At 41.5% G+C, this 18,368-nt stretch overlaps 1 protein-coding gene across 4 annotated transcripts in view; it reads left to right on the top strand.

Annotated features, from left to right (window-relative positions):
* Positions 1-18,368, top strand: part of Luzp1 (leucine zipper protein 1) — a 77,639-nt gene that overhangs the window by 54,295 nt on the left and 4,976 nt on the right. For 3 of the 4 annotated variants that reach the window (XM_041651063.1, XM_041651062.1, XM_041651060.1), the window contains exons 2-3: positions 2,432-2,536; positions 14,654-17,828. In XM_041651063.1, the coding sequence (XP_041506997.1) occupies positions 14,766-17,828 (3,063 nt within the window). In that variant the 5' untranslated portion in view covers positions 2,432-2,536; positions 14,654-14,765. Of the gene's footprint in view, positions 1-1,096; positions 1,250-2,431; positions 2,537-14,653; positions 17,829-18,368 lie in introns of those variants that run through there. The other variant, XM_041651061.1, reaches the window with a different exon arrangement.

Below are 18,368 nucleotides of genomic sequence, written 5' to 3'. Positions count from 1 at the left end.
TCTATTTCCCATTATCCTTGGCTGGTCCAGCCTCTCCTGGTTCCTACGGAGGCCTAAGATTTGCTTTTTAATTAGAACTACAGCTGGATACCATCAGCCGGAACCCACCCCAATCCCTTTTTGAATTTTCCTACATTTGTCAGTTTCTGTTTTCTTCAGATGGTTGTTTTTGTTTTATCCAGTTTATAGCTGTAATCTTCGGAAGAGTCATGCTGGAAGCAGAATTCTCTAGTGGTACTTTTATTCATTACAGAAAAATTACGGGAACAAAAAGAAGATATAACTATGTTCATATTAACATGCTTTGTAACTTTAGACATGTCCTTCCTCTCTGAAACTTCCTTACTCCTCAGGAAAAGAGGCGGTTTAAGGACTCTTTCTTTCATCTCTGCTTTGTAGACAGACTTGAACTTACCATTTATATCACTGGCAGGGACAACAAAAAGCTCTCTGAAGGAGCTATAGCACTGGTGTTTGATAGTATTTACTACAGTCATTTTGGGCTGGTGAGAGGACTCGGGGTAAAGACTCTTTCTTTCTATCATGCCTGATGACCTGAGTTCAATCCCTGGAACCTGATGTGCGATTCTCCTCTGTATGCAATGAATATGTTTTATTACCATTGGTTAATAAAGAAGCTGCTTTGGCCTATAGCAGGGCAGAATATAGCCAGGCTGGAAGAGATAGATAGATAGATAGATAGATAGATAGATAGATAGATAGATGATAGATAGAAAGAAAGAAGGCAAAGTTAGAAAGACACCATGTAGCTGATGAAGAAGGGAATGCCGGAACCTTACTGGTAGGCCACAGCCTCGTGATGATATACAGATGGATAGAAATGGGTTAATTTAATATGTAAGAGTTAGTTAATAAAGAAACCTGTGCTAATAGGCCAAACAGTGTTGTAATTAATATAGTTTCTGTGTTTATTTGGGTCTGGGTGACTGGGAAGTGGAAAAGCTGTCTCCGCCTACAGGAACCCACATGGTAGAAGGAGAAATCCCCATTTGCAGGCCATCCTTGGGATGTTGTCCTTCTTTGGTATGGATTCTTTTAAAAATAAATTCTTTTTAGGCTGGAGAGGTGACTCGGGGATGAAGAACTAAGGCTGTCTTAGGACCTTTGTGCAATTCCTAGCACCCACATAGTGGCTAACAACCATCTGTAATCCCAGTTGCAGGGGATCTGATACCCTCTTCTTGCCTCTTTGGGCCCTGTTTGAAACCCTGGGCTTCATGCATGCGAGGTGAGCATTCTACCTTGAGCTACATCTCTTAGCCCACTCTTCAGGTTTTTGGTTTGTAGCTTTAGGTACTTCTTTTACTGTCTGTCTTTTAAGCTATCAAACAAATAAATAACAAAACAATTATCTCTTTCTCTAACTCTATGCTATCTCTCTAAGACAATAGAGGCAGAAAGTTGGTTTTGCGGTATGCATAAATTTTTAGAATGTGGAATTTAGATTAAAGGGACCAATGGTTTTAGAAGGAGGCCAGAGGTGGTCTACAGGGATGGTTAATCATGATTCAATCAAGGGGATGTTTGAATGTGAAACTGTCTAAAAGCTTAGGTTAGCACTGACTGATAAGCCACCTTCATTTTTTATGACCAGGATAGACAGGAAGATTTAACCCAAGTTTTCTACCTCCCATAACTTTTCTCTAATCTCAGCAGTAAGTTTTAGATAGATTGGATCCTCAGCTTTCTTTTAGGAAGCCATCCCCTTCAAATAGAGAGTGGTTTGTAGAAACTCTACTTTTAGCTCTAATTGGTATTGGGTGGTCCAGGGCCCTTTTGAGGACTGAGTCAAAAGGCAGTCAATAAAATGAGAGTGTTGCAAAATGGCTTCCTTTTTTTTTTTTTTCCCCAAATAAACTTGAGTTTGTCTTGACTTTATTTACTGAGTAAGCTATAAGACTTTGGACAAGTCACTTGACTTCTTGAAATTTAGATTATAAGTAAGTGACATTATCACATATGTAAAACATAATGCCCAGGATGTAGTGGATTTTCTACTTGTCTTCCAAAACATCTTATTTTAGTCTAATTCCAACTTCACCTCTAAATCATTGTATGACTCACCATTTCCAGGCTCTGATTTCCTTACTCACATGGGGATTTAGATGATTCCTGAGGTGCTTCCTAGCTGCAAGATGTCATAAATATTTAGAATATTGGGAAATGGAGCTTTATTAATTTGAGTAAAGATAGTCTGGCTTGGGAATCATATAATATGATAGAAGGGAAGTGGCATGGAGCCTAGTTGCCCTTCAGAGACGTAGGTGGCTTCCTTCACATCCAGGATATAGGCATAACTCACTCTTTGCCTCTTTTCTGATGTTGGACTCTATTTATATATGAAGGGCCTTGAGTCAGCTCAGCCTTGGTGTGACTCATGCTTTACCTACATCTTTTATTTCCTGTCTAGGTCAAGAGGCAGCTCCCAGTGAAAGATAGTGATTGTTTCCAAGACAGCAGGCGGCAGTGGGAAGGCAACGAGAAGTCACCGCAGAAAGCTCCCATTACCTAAATGGTAAGTATATCACACATGACGTCTGCAAACCAATAGAATGGGTGGTTTCTGAACCTCTACAGTTTTCCATCCCTGCAAGGGAAGGGAGGACAGTCAATGTTGGCTGATGCCTCGTGTGAACTGTACATGAGGCTGAACCAGGCTAAACACCTTACATGTTTTCTCTTTGAATTAAGCCCACCAGCTTGATAGGATAGGGTGTTATCCACTCTTGAAGCCAAAAACTTTAAGGAGCAGGTCTAAGGTCTAACCTATTATTTACTGTGTCAGGCCTGTTTGTCTGACATTTTCTTCCTTAACACCTATTCTAACTGTGAGGTTAGTGCTTTTATCACTGCAGGAAAGTATTTTGAGAAGCCAAATAACTTCTCCAAGTCCAGGAAGCAAATAATAGAGTTAAGTTTTCAAATTAGACCTTTTTCAACATATCACATTTCCCTTAAAGAAAGTTACTTTCTCCGTTGAGATGGTAGCCAGTGTTCTGTTAAGAAGCACACCAACAAACAGATTAAAGAAACTTGGACTAACAACCAAATCCTTTTGCTCTTTCTGGGTTTTTGAGCCAGTCTTTGTTGGTGGTACTCATGAAGGCCATGGAGAGCAGCAGGGAGTTAGGTGAGAGGAGAGAGAGAACATGAGCAGGAGTGACCAAGGGGGACCTAGTGGTCTTGTCACTGCTGACACGGGACGGATGGAGAAAAAGTTTGGAAAGTAGACAGTGGTCATGGAAATGACTAGATATAGAGAAAAATCTCAGTAACACCTCTCATGTCGACACAGTCATGGAAGAGACATCATAAGGACATAGAGGAACTCTTCATGAGGCAGTGGATGGCATTCAGACATGTTCTTTATCTTGTAGATCTTATATGCTGGTAGAAGAGTCAGTATTAAGTTTACATATATTGTGGTTTTAAACATTCAAGGCTGAAAAGTAGTGTCTTAGAGCTGTCCAAAGATGGAGCGAGTTGGTGGGAAAGTGTATGTTCTTGTCATTAGAAGTGTTTGGGCAGGAGGCTGGAGAGATGGCTCAGTGGTTAAGAGCATTGCCTGCTCTTCCAAAGGTCCTGAGTTCAATTCCCAGCAACCACATGGTGGCTCACAACCATCTGTAATGGGGTCTGGTGCCCTCTTCTGGCCTGCAGGCATACACACACAGACAGAATATTGTATACATAATAAATAAATAAATAAATAAATGAATGAATGAATATTTTTTTAAAAAAAAATAAAAATTCATAGGCTAAATTTTTTTTTTTTTTAAAAGAAGTGTTTGGGCAGGAATTGAATGATGCTTACTAGACAACTTAGGCATTAAATTCTTTCCACTTTGAAGAACTTTTAAGTGCTACCTGGGTGCTAACCCTGAGGTTCATAAATCTAAAGTATATGAATTTATGATAATGGGGTAAAAATGACTGAATCCCAATAATGAAATAGATACACTCAGGAGATGGTGGTAATATACAGTTGCTGGAAGGCCTAAGTCCTTAAGACAGGTTACTACAAGTGGTCCAGATGATACTGTTTAAAGACAATGCTCTGATGTTCCTGTAGATCAGGAGATGCCAAACTCAGGTCTGCAGATCCCTTGCCTGATTTTGTAAATAAAGTTTAGTTGAAACATGGCCAAGTTTATTCACTTGTCTGGTATGACTTGCTTCACATTAATTACAAAGTAGAGTTGTTGGGACAGATACTTTGAGTCCCACAAAACCTAAAATACTTCCAATCTAAGTCTGTATAGTTATATATCAAACTGCAAAGACATTTGCCGACCACTGCATTAAATGACTATTGGGAGCAGGAAATGAATCATGGCAACTATGTTGGAAGAAGGGGCAGGGCAGGATTTATTATGTTCTATTTCAGACCTTCCTGATCTGCCAGGACAGGAAGAAGAGCCAGTTTCTAAAATACTAGATAGGGCTACTTAGAAGTAGGGACTGAGGATGTAGCTCCCCTGGTAAAGTGCTTGTTTAGCCACCCCAGCACGCTCCAAGCACTTGGGAAGTAGAGGCAGAGGGATAAGAAATTCTAGATCGTTCTTGGTTACATACTAAGTTTAAGGCAAGATACAAGAGACCTGGGTTTGTTTGTTTGCTTGCTTGCTTGCTTGTTTATTTATTTTGTTTTGTTTTGGAGCGTTTTAAGAAGTCTGCCAAATGAAAGAAAATTGGTATCTAATATTAATTGGAACTAAGGTATATATTGATGTGGAAACTTTGACTTTAAGAGATGGGACTGACTGGGTGTGTCTCTGAGTGACTCTAGCACATGGAACACTGTGAATTGAGGCTAGTGTGGGCTCCATGCTAAGTTCCAGGACCACTTGGGCTATAGGGTTAACACTGTTGAAACAAAATACAAATAAGTGAGACTATTCATTCTTCCCTTTACTTTTCTGTGAATTTTCTAAGGTTTAGCATGAACAAATCTCAGATACAGATAATTCCTACTTCTGATCTCCCAGGGTGTATGGATGGTGGTCAGTGTGCTAAAGAAAAGCAGTGTGAGAAAAGAGAGGTGGTAGGTGGGTGGATACGGTACATATGATAGCACATGCGATGGTGAGGGAAAAGCTACTGCTGTTTTGCTTCCTCCCTCCCGTCCTTTCCTTCCTCTGTTGCTTCACTCTGAGCTCACTGAGCTGCGATCTTCCTGCTGCTGGGATCACAGGAGAGAGCCACTGTGACTGATAGAGAAGGCTTTATTTTTAAAATGATCGTTTGACTTTTGGCTCTGTCAGTCTGCTTCCTTAAAGAGAACGGGAAGCTCTTATTATTTTTTTCTTTTTCTAGCACTTCACAAAAGCCTGGGTATATCAAATGTTTCATACATATTTAGTAAATAATGGATTCTCCCCAGGGAGCAGACAAACATTAGGAAGAAAAGAATCTGCCCCTTCACTGTGTAGATAGCCCTGGAAATAAGACTCCCCTGACCCTCCTCCAGATAAGAAATGTGTATTTAGCTGCATGGTGGCACACACCTTTTATCCCAGCACTTGGGAGGCAGAGACAGGCAGATCTCTTGAGTTTAAGGCCAGCCTGGTCTACAGACTGAGTTCTGGGACAGCCAGGGCTATTTAGAGAGAGCCTGTCTCAAAAAACAAAACAGAAAAAGAAAAAAAGAAATGTGTTGGAGGTTTTAAAACCCTGTTCTAAGGAGTGGAAGAAGATCCAGAAATATTTTGTGTTCTTGTCTGGCCCAGGAGTGATATTTGGACAACCTGTGAGGAATGGCTTCAGCAGTTTGACCCTGTTTCCAAGGCACAGACCTGTAAACTAGAAGTGTGGTGGCTGAGACACTTAGCAAGTGGTGCAGGGCTTTGGTGTGATCTTTTAGAACATTACCCCAGGACCTGATATTCTGTTCCATCCAGATCCACTCTTGCTAGCCATTTCCTCCTTTATGATCCATGAACAGTTCCTTGGCATTATTTAATGTTTTCTGTTAGTGGCCAGTGTCTGGACAGCCATTGAATCATTAGGAAGTTCATTCAGCCACTCATAGTCACCAAGTTTAAAGCATTTATTGTGTGCCAGGCTCCCTGCTGGGTACTGAGAATTCACATTACAAATAAGAAAGCAATAGGGAGCGATAGACTGAGTAATAGAACTTCATACAGTGTGATAAAATTTGGTTACTTTTCCTGTTTCCTGATAAAATATCCTGGCGAAAAACGTTAAGAGAGAAATGATTGGTCTGGTTTACACTTTAAAGATGCTGTCCGTCGTGGTGAGGAAGTCAAGGCAGCAGAAACCTGAGGAGGCTGTTCATTGAACCCACAGAGCCAACCCCGGGGAATAGTGCCAGTCACTTCTAGTGTGGGGCCTCCCCTTCAGTTACCCTGAGTCCTTCACAAGTCTGCCTGGAAGCTCATCTCTGGATTCCAAATTGTATCAAGTTGACAATATTAATATTATAATTTCCTTTTGAAGAAATTTGTTCATGAAAAGTGCAGTATAAACTAGTGAAAAGAGGGGTATATTGAGAGTGTTAGCTGAGGATAGGCTTTTTTTTTTTTTTGCTGTTTTGTTTTTGTGTGCATTCCTTACTGAGTTTCCTAGGCTTGTCTTGAGCTTCTTAGTTTTATTTTATTTTTTATTTATTTTTTTATTTTATGGCATTGGTGTGAACTGGATCTTCAGACAGTTGTGAGCTGCCATGTGGGTGCTGGGATTTGAACCCGGGTCCTCTGGAAGAGCAGTCAGTGCTCTTAACCACTGAGCCATCTCTCCAGCCCCTCTTAGTTTTATTTTTGTTTTGTTTTGGTTTTTCGAGACAGGGTTTCTCTGCAGCTTTGGAGCCTGTCCTTGAACTAGCTCTTGTAGACGAGGAGGCTGGCCTTGAATTCAACAGAGATCTGCCTGCCTCTGCTGGGATTAAAGGCACATGCCACCACCGCCCAGCTGAGCTTAGTTTACCGCCCGGCTCCCAGCTGCCTGGCTAGCTTATGCCCTGAAATAACAACACACAAACTGTATTCTTTTAAACATTGCCTTTCCCATTAGCTCTAGCCTAATTCTCACATCTTGATTAACCCATTTCTAATAATGTGTGTAGCACCACAAGGTGGTGGCTTACTGGGAAGGATCTTAACCTGCGTCCATCTTGGAGAGGAGAGCTATAACGGCTGTCTCACTTCCCTTCTTCCCAGCATTCTGTTTGGTCTACTCCACCTATCTAAATTCTGCCCTATCAGGCCAAGCAGTTTTCTTTATTAATTAACCAGTAAAAGCAACGGATAGATAGAAGACCCACCTACATCAAGTCTTGACTAACTGGAATACTACTCCCATGCTCCTTTGCCCAACTGTGTGCATTTGTAAAAATAACATTATTGAACTGGGCATGGTGACATATGCCTTTAATCCCACCACACCTTGAGGCAGAGGCAGGCAAATCTCTGAGACTGGTCAGGACAGCTAGAGCTACACAAAGAAACCCTGTCTTGAAAAACAAACCAAAAAAGAGAAAAAAGAAAAGCATGATTGGGATATAAGATGAAGCCATCTCCTTACACCATATGAGCATATATACAATGATACACTCCGTTACAGCACTTTGTGGACACGTGGTGTCATTTGTCTTCCACTAACTGTCATGCTAGTATAAATCTTATAACCATTTATTCTTTGTTATCACTGAACATAGGAAATTGGTTGAGTCTTTAATTCCCCCTCCTTGTGTATAAGATAAGGCTTTTGCTGTGCCACTGAACAAACGACCAAAATCTCCCCTCCCTATCCAGTTTTGGAGAATGTGGATGCCTGTAGGCTATGGAAAGATGGGAGAGAGTCTAAAAAAGCCTAGATGAGAAAAGAGCTGGATCGAGATGGACGCAGAGTGATAGGGAGAAAGCCAGCCTTGGTGGTAGTGTTTGTCCCAAGTGTTGTTCTGTAAGAGTTGTGCACGGGCTCCACCTGGTGTCTTTGGACATGCATTGCAACAGTGGCCTGAAGTCTCCCAAAGGCATTTGGTATTTCAAGCCTAACCTGCAGTTATTGTTGGGTTGTTGAAAGACAATTTTACTTTTGATGCTGGACTTTCTCTTACAGCTCAGACTGTGTTCTTCCATCCTTTCCCGTAGATTTGAATCTGATTTTACCAGACTACATCATCCAGTATCTTCATTGTTGCCGTCATCCACCATGTCACTGCCCTTAAATTCTCAATGACTCAAATCCTTGTTGATTCTGTCACTGTTTCCAACACCATTCCTGTTACTTAGTGCTGGACACTTCTGCCAGCCCATGCGCTGCTGGAGATGGAACCCCAGGCGTCTCATAGACTGAAGAAAATGCTTATCACCGAGCCAGCTCCTCAGCCCCAGTGGTGATCCTTGTGACATTGTAGTCTTGATAGTTCCATCTTTGGCAGTCTTACTTGACAGTTGATCATTGCTTTTTTTCTTATACTCTGAGAGGCTCCATGACATGACATGCTTGTACGCTTGTGCTTCCAATTTGTCTCCTACCTGCTTTTTCCCTTTGCTCTTCTTCATCTCTACCAATAAAATATTGGGGTTCAGACCTTTGATTTCTTGTTTTCTCTGTGTTCACTCAGTTCCTTGACAATGTCATTGCTTTTATAGGCCATCTGTTTTTGTTGACTTGCAGATTTATATTGAGACCACCTCTCTTCTGACCCCCATGCTTGTGTATTCGTGGCCTCTGCTGTCTTTGGAGGGCCACTAAGTCCCTCACAAATGTAAGCTGATCTTTTCATGCTGTTCATCTGCACTCAGCTGCATTTTATGTAGGACAACACAGCACGATCCTGCAAATTCAGGCCAGCAGCCATGGAGTCATCCTTATTTTTTCACTTTGTCTCATACATCATATGCAGTCCAGGAACAAAAGCATGGGGTTCTATATTCACATGACCACTTCTCAGTGCTGCTCTCAGCCACAATGGTCTTGGCTTAGATTACCACAATGCTTCCTGCTTGGTCTTCCTAGTCCCACTCTTTTCTTCAGTGATCTTTTTAAAAATCATGACATTTATATTGATCTTTATTTAGGTCATAATAATTGCTGTCACCCGACATCTATATATTAGCGTTCACTTTTTTTCCTTTAGAGACAGGATCTCACTATGAATCCCTGACTGGCCTGCAACTCACTATGTAGACCAGGCTGACCTCAAAATTCATAAGGATGCTCCTGCCTCTGCCTCCCAAGTGCTAGGATTAAACGTGTGTGTTACCACGTCCAGTCTAGGGTTCACTCTTGATCTTGTATATTTTATAGGTTTAGACAGAGGTAAAATGATATGCATCCATAATTGTATTATGCAGAGTATTTTACTGCCTCAAATCCCATGTTCCCAAAACTGTGGGAACAGTCTTCCTGTTCCCATAGTTTTGCCTTCTCCAGATGCCATTTAGTTAGAAGTTATACCTTGCTAACCTTTTTAAACTTGATAACTTGCTTCATTTTAGAATTGAATAATTTTCCATTGTCTAGATGAAACAGTTTATCCCTGTGTTCACTAGAGTAGATCTCTTTGCAATTATAAATACAGCTACTACAGATAGTTACATACTAGTTTTTATGTGAACACAATTTTTTTAATCATTTGGGTATGAAAACAAGGTAAAAATGTGTGCTGGGTCAGATAGTAAGAGTATGCTTAGTTTGGTAAGAAACCGTCTTCAAAGTGCTTATACCATTTTGCATTACCATTGACATGGACTTGAGAATTCCTGTTACTCTTTATCCTCCATGTTATCTGTGATTTGGACATTTGGTATGTAGTTATTTTGGGTCTTTGTGGGGGTTTTTTTTGTTTGTTTGGTTGTTTTTTTGAGACAGGAGCAGTCTGCAGTCTGAGGTTTTATAGAGATAACATTCAGTCTGAGGCCAGACAGTATTATCCCTTGGTCTGAGCATTGGTAAGGTAAGAACTCCAGTGGCTCCTGCACTGCTTCTCTGATCCTTCAGCTTTCACCCCTAAAAATCTGACTACGAGTTTTTATTTTTAAGAACGATTAGAACTTGAATCACATACACTCTTTCTTTCTCAGTTCTAAGTCAGCGTGATCTGTGCTCGTTTGCAATCTGTTTATGTCCTTTGCTGCCATGTCTACTCAGGTCTTTCACTCATGTTTTCCCTACTGAGGTAAGCATTTGTATATTTTGGATAATATTTGTTGCCCTGGCTATCCTGGAACTCACTTTGTAAATTAGGTTGGCCTTGAACTCTCAGAGATCCATCTGCCTTTGTCTCCCAAATTCTGGGATTAAAAGTATGCACTGCCATCCTGGTATTATCAAATATATAGTCTCCTAATCTTTGTTTTGTCATGATGTCTTTCACTTTAACAAGCTTAGGTTACTAGTTCTTTCTTTCATGGATTGTACTTTGGGACAGTACCTGAGGTTACTACTGTACTCTCAAGGTCATCTGGTTTTTCTTTTTTTAGGAGTTGATAGTTTTACATTTTATACTTAAATCTGTGTGTATGGGTCTGGTTTTAGCATCATATATAGAGAAGACTATTTTTGTTCGGTTTTATTGCCTTTGGTCTTAGAGATCAGTGGACTGCATTTATCTGAGTGGTTTTATTCCTTTATCTGTCTGGTCTTTCTTATACATACTACCTTGACTGATAATTTTCTTAGTTTAGGTATCACAGTTCTCAGTTTTGTTAATCTTAATGCTGTGTTAGTTCTTCTGGTCATTTGACTCAAACAAAACTTTATCAGTTGGTCAGTATCCACACAATAGTTGTTGGGAATTTTGATTATGGTTATGTTGAGCATGTAAAATTGATATCCAGACTATATTGAGTCTTCCTACCAGTGAGCCTGGACAGTCTCCCCACTTACTTAGGTGAGAAGTCTTACAATCTGCAAAACATTATATGAAACATGTATGTACTTTTGGGGCTTATAGCTATACTTCATTTTTATAGTGCAAATAAAAATGATACTGTTCTTTAATTTCCAATTTTACTTACTCGTCGTTACATTGAGAAGTGGTTGAATTTTTGTTGTTGGTTTTTTGAGATAGGGTTTCTTTGTGTAGCCCTTGCTGAACTGGAAATGATTTGTAGACCACTTTGGCCTTGAACTCACAAGAGATCCACCTGTTTCTGCATCCCAAGTGCTGGGAGTAAAGGTGTGCACCACTACCACTCAACTTTGAGTGTGCGCTCTCTCTCTCTCTCTCTCTCTCTCTCTCTCTCTCTATATATATATATATATATATATATATATAATTTGTCTATTCTTATAATCATCACTGATTTTTTAAAGGTGACTTTCTATTGCTCATTCTGAATTTTCTCCAGATAGACATGTTATCCTCAAACAGAGGTTTTTCTTTCCTTCCAATCAGCATATCTTTTATTTTCTTTCCTAACTGTATTATCTAAGCTTCTGGTACAGAGTTGAAAGAGACATTGAAGACATTCCTACATTGTCCCTCATCCTAGCAGGGAGACCTTGAGTTTCTCCATGTGTTATCATGTCTGTTTTCTTCTTGGACCTATTGTGATGACTTTGTCAGTTTTTAAAAGCTGAAGCTTGCATTTCTTGGATAAAGCCAATTAGTTGAGCATATAATTCTTCCTATATATTGTTAGATTTCATTTGTTGAAGATCTTTGATGTTTCTGTGTAAATGATGTATTGGTCTGTGGATTTTACTTTCCCGTGATGTCTTTGGTCTCATGAGGGTTTTGCTGGGCTCACAGAATGAACTGGGAAGAACTTCTGGCTCTGTCTTCTGGAAAACTGGTGGAGTCTTTTCTAAATGTCTAACCAGTAAAGTTATTTGGGCTTTGTAAGATTATTGATGATCAGTTTCTTTATAGATTGTGACTCTCAGTAATTTATGAATAACTCTGGCTAAAATTTGGCAATTCAGGTGAAATGGACTAATCACCTATCTTTTTAATGTCTCTGATATGTATGTGTAGTGTTTTCTCTTTTATTGTCTTTTCCATTGTAAAAGGATATATTTAATGTCAAAACATCATGTGGAGTCTTGAATCTGTTCTGCTCTGTAATTTTTTTTTTAAATATTTATTTATTATGTATACAATGTTTTGTCTGTATGCCTGCAGGCCAGAAGAGGGCACAAGATCTCATTACAGATGGTTGTGAGCCACCATGTGGTTGCTGGGAATTGAACTCAGGACCTTTGGAAGAGCAGGCAATGCTCTTAACCTCTGAGCCATCTCTCCAACCCTGCTCTGTAATTTTTAAAGCAAACCTGGGGACAGCTAAAAAAAAAAAAAGTTCTTTAAAAGATGCATTACTTGTGTGTGTGATGCATCCAGGTGCCTGTGAAAACCAAATGAGGGCATCCTGGAACTGGAATTGTAATGGGAACTAAAACTCACGTTTTCTACAATTACTTATCAAGTGTTGTTAGTGGCTAAACCGTCTCTCCAGCCCCATCATCTGGTCAGAGCCAGCTTTGTCTTTAACACCTCTATTTGTTTCCTTGTTTTAGTTTGATTTCCACTCATCTTTCTGTACTACTTCTGCTTGATTTTAATGAATTAATTACTTAACTACCTGATAGAGAGTGGTCTCGTGCTGACCTGGCAGCTGGAACTACCACCATCTGTTTACTTTGCCTTTTGTTTCTTTCTTAAGATGAAAAGTTTACTGATTGCTACAAGTTCATCTACCATCTGTACCCAGTGCCATCAAGATCTCTAAGCAACACTTCACTTCATCCCTCAACTTTTTTTTTTCATCCTACAACGTCTTACGTTAGAGAATTTTATACACAAATATTGTATTTTCATCATTTACACCCACTCTCTCATCCTCTATACCTATGTGCATATGGTGGTCATAACTGAATCCATGACGTCTTTAATTATTGTTTTACACACACAGCCCTACCGAGTAAATATTTATTTAGGGTTGACCACTTGGAATTAGCACCCATTGCTTGTTTCTCTTCATCTAGGGGTTGGGCCTTGCGAGACTTCTCCATCCATGTTGGGATGTTATCTAGTGGTGTCATTGTTTAACTTTGGTTTGGGCAACCTCTTGGTAAGATTTCATGAGTGCAACTCCCTGTCATACACAGAAGACACTATCTCACAGCAGACTTCCAGTCCTCTGGCTCTTAAAAATCTTACCACCTTCTCTTTTGTGTCGTTATGAGTTTAATCCTCCAAATTTGAGAAAGTTGTATTTTCTTTCATTTCAAAATGTATTTCAGCTGTCTTCTGAAATTATTTGTTTTATTATTATTATTTATTATTATTGTTTTATCCTTTGTGGTCTAATTTAAGATTTCTTTTAGAATTGTTGAGGTGTTTTAGTGACTTTTCTTTTGATGTGATCAAAGCAGCTCAAGGGAGAAAGGGTTTATCTGGCTTACAGTTCAAGGGCACAGTCTACCAAGGTGGCAGGCATCTTGAGTGATCCTAGCACATCCACAAGCAAGGACAGAGAGCAATGCATGCTGCTGCTGTTGAGCTCCTTTTCTCCAGTTACATAGTCTAGGATCCTTGCCAAGGAAAGGCTACCCACAATGGGCAGCAATGAATATAATCAACTCCCCACCCCCATGTGCAGAAGCCCATCTCCCAGGTGATTCTAGAGTCTATCAAGTTGACAATTGACACCAGCCACCACAGTTGTTTATAGCCTTGACTATGAGCCTTGAATAGAGTGTCATCTGATAGTATTGAGATGTGCTGTGCACATGCCTTCTCTCGTTCATTGATGGTGCTCAAGAGTTCATTAAATTAAACTCATGTTTAGTGGTTGTAGGGGGTACATAGCTTAGATTGACAGTTTACTTCTTACGCATCACCAAGTCTTTTGTCTTCTACTTGCCAGTCAGGTAAGGGTCCGTTGTTTCTTCAAAGTTGTTGCTATGATTTGAATGTGTGTCCCACAAAACTCAAGTTCAAATTTAACCTTCCCCGATTTAATTAAAAGGTGGGGCCTTTAAGAGGTGATTGGACCTCTCACCCTTACAAAAGGGACTTTAACCTTTTTTGTCCTTCCACTACTTAAATCCAGAGATTTAAGATTCTCTCCTACGAGTGGACACCACCAGGTCTGTTCCTGGCATAGAAGACCCTGCTGGTGGCCCGAGTTTGCATTTTCCCCGTTTCTAGAACCTCATCTGGTGTTTATAAATGATCCAGTGTTAGAACAGCCAAATGATTGAGACAATTTCTTAAGACCTGTTGCTTTTATGAATTGTGGTTTTCTTATGTATCTTTGTGTCTGTTCTGTTTTAACTTTGTTCTGTTTGGGGAAGTATTTTTTAAATGTAAGTTCTTTCACCAACTTGTTTCAAATAATTACTTCTTCCCTCTTTTGGTCTGCACCCTCTCCCTCTCTTCCCCTTGTCCTACTGCAAGATTATTTAGTGTGTTGTTACCAAGAGCTCACCCATGTTCTCACAAGGGTACTGGGGAGAGAGGACTATTCTCATTTTACAGCTAAGGAAGAAAGGCTCTATATTTAGTGAATATAGAAAGTGTAGAGGTTGTGCATATGGTGGATATCCTTGTACTCTGCCATGAGAATTGGGGTTCCCAGAACTCTTATGCCATGCTATTGTCAAACTAACAATGTATTTTTTAAGTTTGCTGACATGCTTTTCTGCTTCCATTCTGTAGACTTATAATGGTCTTCAGTTGCCAAAGAAGGTTGTGGATGCCAAGAGAAAGGTAACCAGTTTCTCCAGTGCAGTCGGATGCCTTTAGCAGTCCACCTTGGCTGGCTGTAGACATGGCAGACATGGCCAGCTACAAGGATTCTGCCTCCAGTCGCCATCTGCGGTTTAAATTACAGAGCCTGAGCCGCCGCCTCGATGAGTTGGAGGAAGCCACAAAAAACCTCCACAAAGCTGAGGATGAGCTCCTGGACCTCCAGGACAAGGTGACCCAGGCAGAGGGCAGCAACTCCAGCATGCTGGCTGAGATTGAGGTACTGCGCCAGCGGGTACTCAAGATTGAAGGTAAAGATGAGGAAATCAAGAGAGCAGAGGACCTGTGTCATATGATGAAGGAGAAACTTGAAGAGGAGGAAAACCTTACCCGAGAGCTAAAATCTGAGATTGAGTGGCTTCAGAAACGAATGGCTGATCTAGAGAAGCTAGAGGAGGCTCTGAGCAGGAGCAAGAACGAATGTTCCCAGCTTTGTTTGAGCCTGAATGAAGAGAGAAATCTGACCAAGAAAATCTCTTCTGAGTTGGAAACGCTCAGAGTCAAAGTAAAAGACCTGGAATCTTCAGAGGACCGCTTGGATAAAACTGAGCAAAGTTTAGTATCAGAATTAGAAAAGCTAAAATCATTAACCCTGAGCTTTGTAAATGAAAGAAAATACTTGAATGAAAAGGAGAAAGAAAATGAAAAATTAATAAGAGAGCTTACTCAAAAACTGGAGCAGAACAAGAAAATGAACCGAGATCATACAAGGAATGCTTCTACCCTTCTGGAGAGGAGTGACCTGCGTATTGAGGATGGCATCTCCTCCACGCTGCCATCCAAAGAATCCAGAAGGAAGGACAGTCTGGACTACCTAAAGCAGGTTGAGAATGAAACCAGAGACAAATCAGAAAATGAAAAGAACCGGAACCAGGAGGACAACAAAGTCAAAGACCTCAACCAAGAGATTCAGAAACTTAAGACACAAATCAAACACTTTGAATCTTTGGAAGAAGAGCTTAAGAAAATGAGGGCTAAAAACAATGACCTTCAGGATAATTACCTAACAGAACTGAATAAAAACAGAATCTTGGTTAGCCAGCTAGAGGATATGAAGCTGCAAGTCAAGAAACAGAAAGAGTTAGGAAATGGGGACATTGAAGGGGAAGATGCTTTCTTATTGGGCAGAGGCAGGCACGAGAGGACTAAGTTAAGAGGCCATGGGGCTGAGACATCCATGTCCAGGCACACATCCCGGGAACTGTCTCCTCAACATAAGCGGGAAAGGATCCGGAACAGGGAGTTTGCTCTCAACAATGAAAACTATTCTCTAAGCAATAAGCAGGCTTCGTCTCCTATTTTCACCAACAGAAGGGCAGCAAAAGCTTCTAACCCGGGAGTGGGTACAGACAGTGGACCTCAGGAGACAAAGAGAGCTGAAGACCGATTTTTACCTGGGTCCTCTCAGACTGAAGGGAAAAAGAATAGGGAGCAGCCATCAGTGCTTAGCCGTTACCCCCCTGCTGCCCAGGAGCACAATAAAGTTTGGAAGGGAACTCCCAAGCCAGGCACTGAGAGTGGACTTAAGGGGAAAGTTGAAAAGACAACTCGAACATTCAATGACTCTACCCATGGGTCTGTTCCTAATGATACAATGGGTAGAGGTGACAAGACTTCTGAGACCTCTGAGGCACACTGTGGGAAGAGAGGACAGGTGCCTGGCAATGGAAGTCAAGTAACTCAGGCTGTAGATTCTGGCTGTTCTAAGACCACTGGAGCTTTGTCCTCATCCCGAAGAGCCTCCTCAGAAGGGATTTCTAAGGGCAAAAAGGCTGCTAATGGCCTGGAGGCTGATGCCAATTTTCCAAATTCTAAAGCTCCTATTTTATCAAAGTATCCTTATAGTTCAAGAAGCCAAGAAAATATACTTCAGGGCTTTTCCGTGCCAAATAAAGAAGGAGTTGAGCAGTCTGTAGCAGTTGTAATGGAAGACAGCAGCCAGCATGAAGCCCTAAGGTGTCGTGTCATCAAATCCAGTGACAGAGAGAAGCCAGACTCGGATGATGACTTGGACATAGACTCTCTTGTTACTGCCAAGTTGGTGAGCACAACTATCACCCCAGAGCCAGAGCCCAAACAACAGCCAAACTCTAGAGAAAAGGTCAAGTCCCGAGGGGGACCTAGAACTGCCCTATTTGAAAATGATAAAAATGCTGCAATAGAAAATGAATCTGTGAAATCTACCAGAGTTTCCTCCAATGCTGTAGAATTGCCAGATGCCAATGGTGCTGGGGTAAAAAACCAAAGGCCCTTCAGCCCTAGAGAGGCCCTGCGGTCTAGAGCAATTATAAAACCTGTTATCATTGATAAGGATGTGAAAAAAATCATGGGAGGATCTGGGTCTGAGGTTGTCCTGGAGAAGCAGAAATCCACCTCTAAACCTGTGCCAAGCAAAGTGACAAGCAGCATCACCATCTACCCCACCGACAACAGTGGCCCTAGAGCCATCCCAGGAGAGGCCCCAAGGGAGAGGCACACCTCCACCAGCAACATCCAGGTGGGGCCTCCAGAGCTCACAGCAGCTAGCAACCATGTCAACTCCCCCCTCGAGCTCTCTATTCATAAACATGACATTACCTTGCAGCTCACAGAAGCTGAAAGAACGGGAGATGGCTCTCCCAAGAATAGACCAGAGACAGTGGTCTCCAGGAGCAGCATTGTAATTAAGCCATCCGATTCTGTGGAGAGGAACAGTCATGCCCCCCCAGCAGAGACAATCAGGTGGAAAAGCCACAGTGCCTCTTCAGAGGTGGGCTGTGCAGATGCCAGACACGTCACTGTGCGGAATGCCTGGAAGAGTAAGCGAGACTTGAAATGTTCAGAAGACACCCAAACTCGAGTAGGTAGGCACATGGAATCTACCAATGCCTACACACAGAGGTCTTCCACAGACTTCTTAGAGCTTGAACAGCCCAGGTCCCTCCCTTCGGATCAGGGCACTCGAAAGGTAGGAAATGCAGGGGATGGTCCTGAACTTTCCTCCAGAAGGACCCAAAGTAGCCTCACCGCATCAGAAGTTCTCACCCGGAGGAATCGGATAGGAGACACCATCACTGCTGCCTCCTGGAACCACTCAGTAAGCATGGTGAGCATCACTTTCCTTCCTCTTCTATTTCCTCAGTCTCAGGGTTGGCAGGAAGCAGCGTGACTTCCAGCACCCTCATCTAGTCTGTCTTCATTTTTGCTTTCACATGAGGGGAGGCAAGCAAAGTAGCATTTGTTCCTTGGTTTGCCCAAGGGATCCAGAGTAAACAGGAACCTCTTGGGTACCTGTGGATGGCAATGAACAGGTTTCTTTTCTGTCCTGCCTCAGTTGGTTAGCAAGTCTCTGTGGGCAGCCACATAGGGGGAGTGAGAGCTTTATATCCAAGTGTCACTTTCTTTTGTTCCAGATGGGCCTGATCCATTGTATTGTCTGTGTGTGAGTGCTTCCATATGGCTCATCAAGGGATGGATGAAACCAGAACCAAGTGTCAGAGAGCCAGTGTCAGAACAGAGAAGGCCCCAGAGTGTCTTGGACCTGAACCCCATGACCATGAAAATGCCTTGCCTCTAGACAAACAAATACCTTTTAAAGATTCACATTTTTATTTCTTTAGTGCATATGGGTATTTTGTTTGCATGT

This window comes from Microtus oregoni, unplaced genomic scaffold (assembly GCF_018167655.1).
Source record: "Microtus oregoni isolate MIOR12 unplaced genomic scaffold, Mior012 000005F_ref0000423, whole genome shotgun sequence".
NCBI lineage: Eukaryota > Metazoa > Chordata > Mammalia > Rodentia > Cricetidae > Microtus > Microtus oregoni.
The sequence above is the reverse complement of the archived record's forward strand: the minus strand, read 5'-3'. Positions and strand labels throughout refer to the sequence as shown.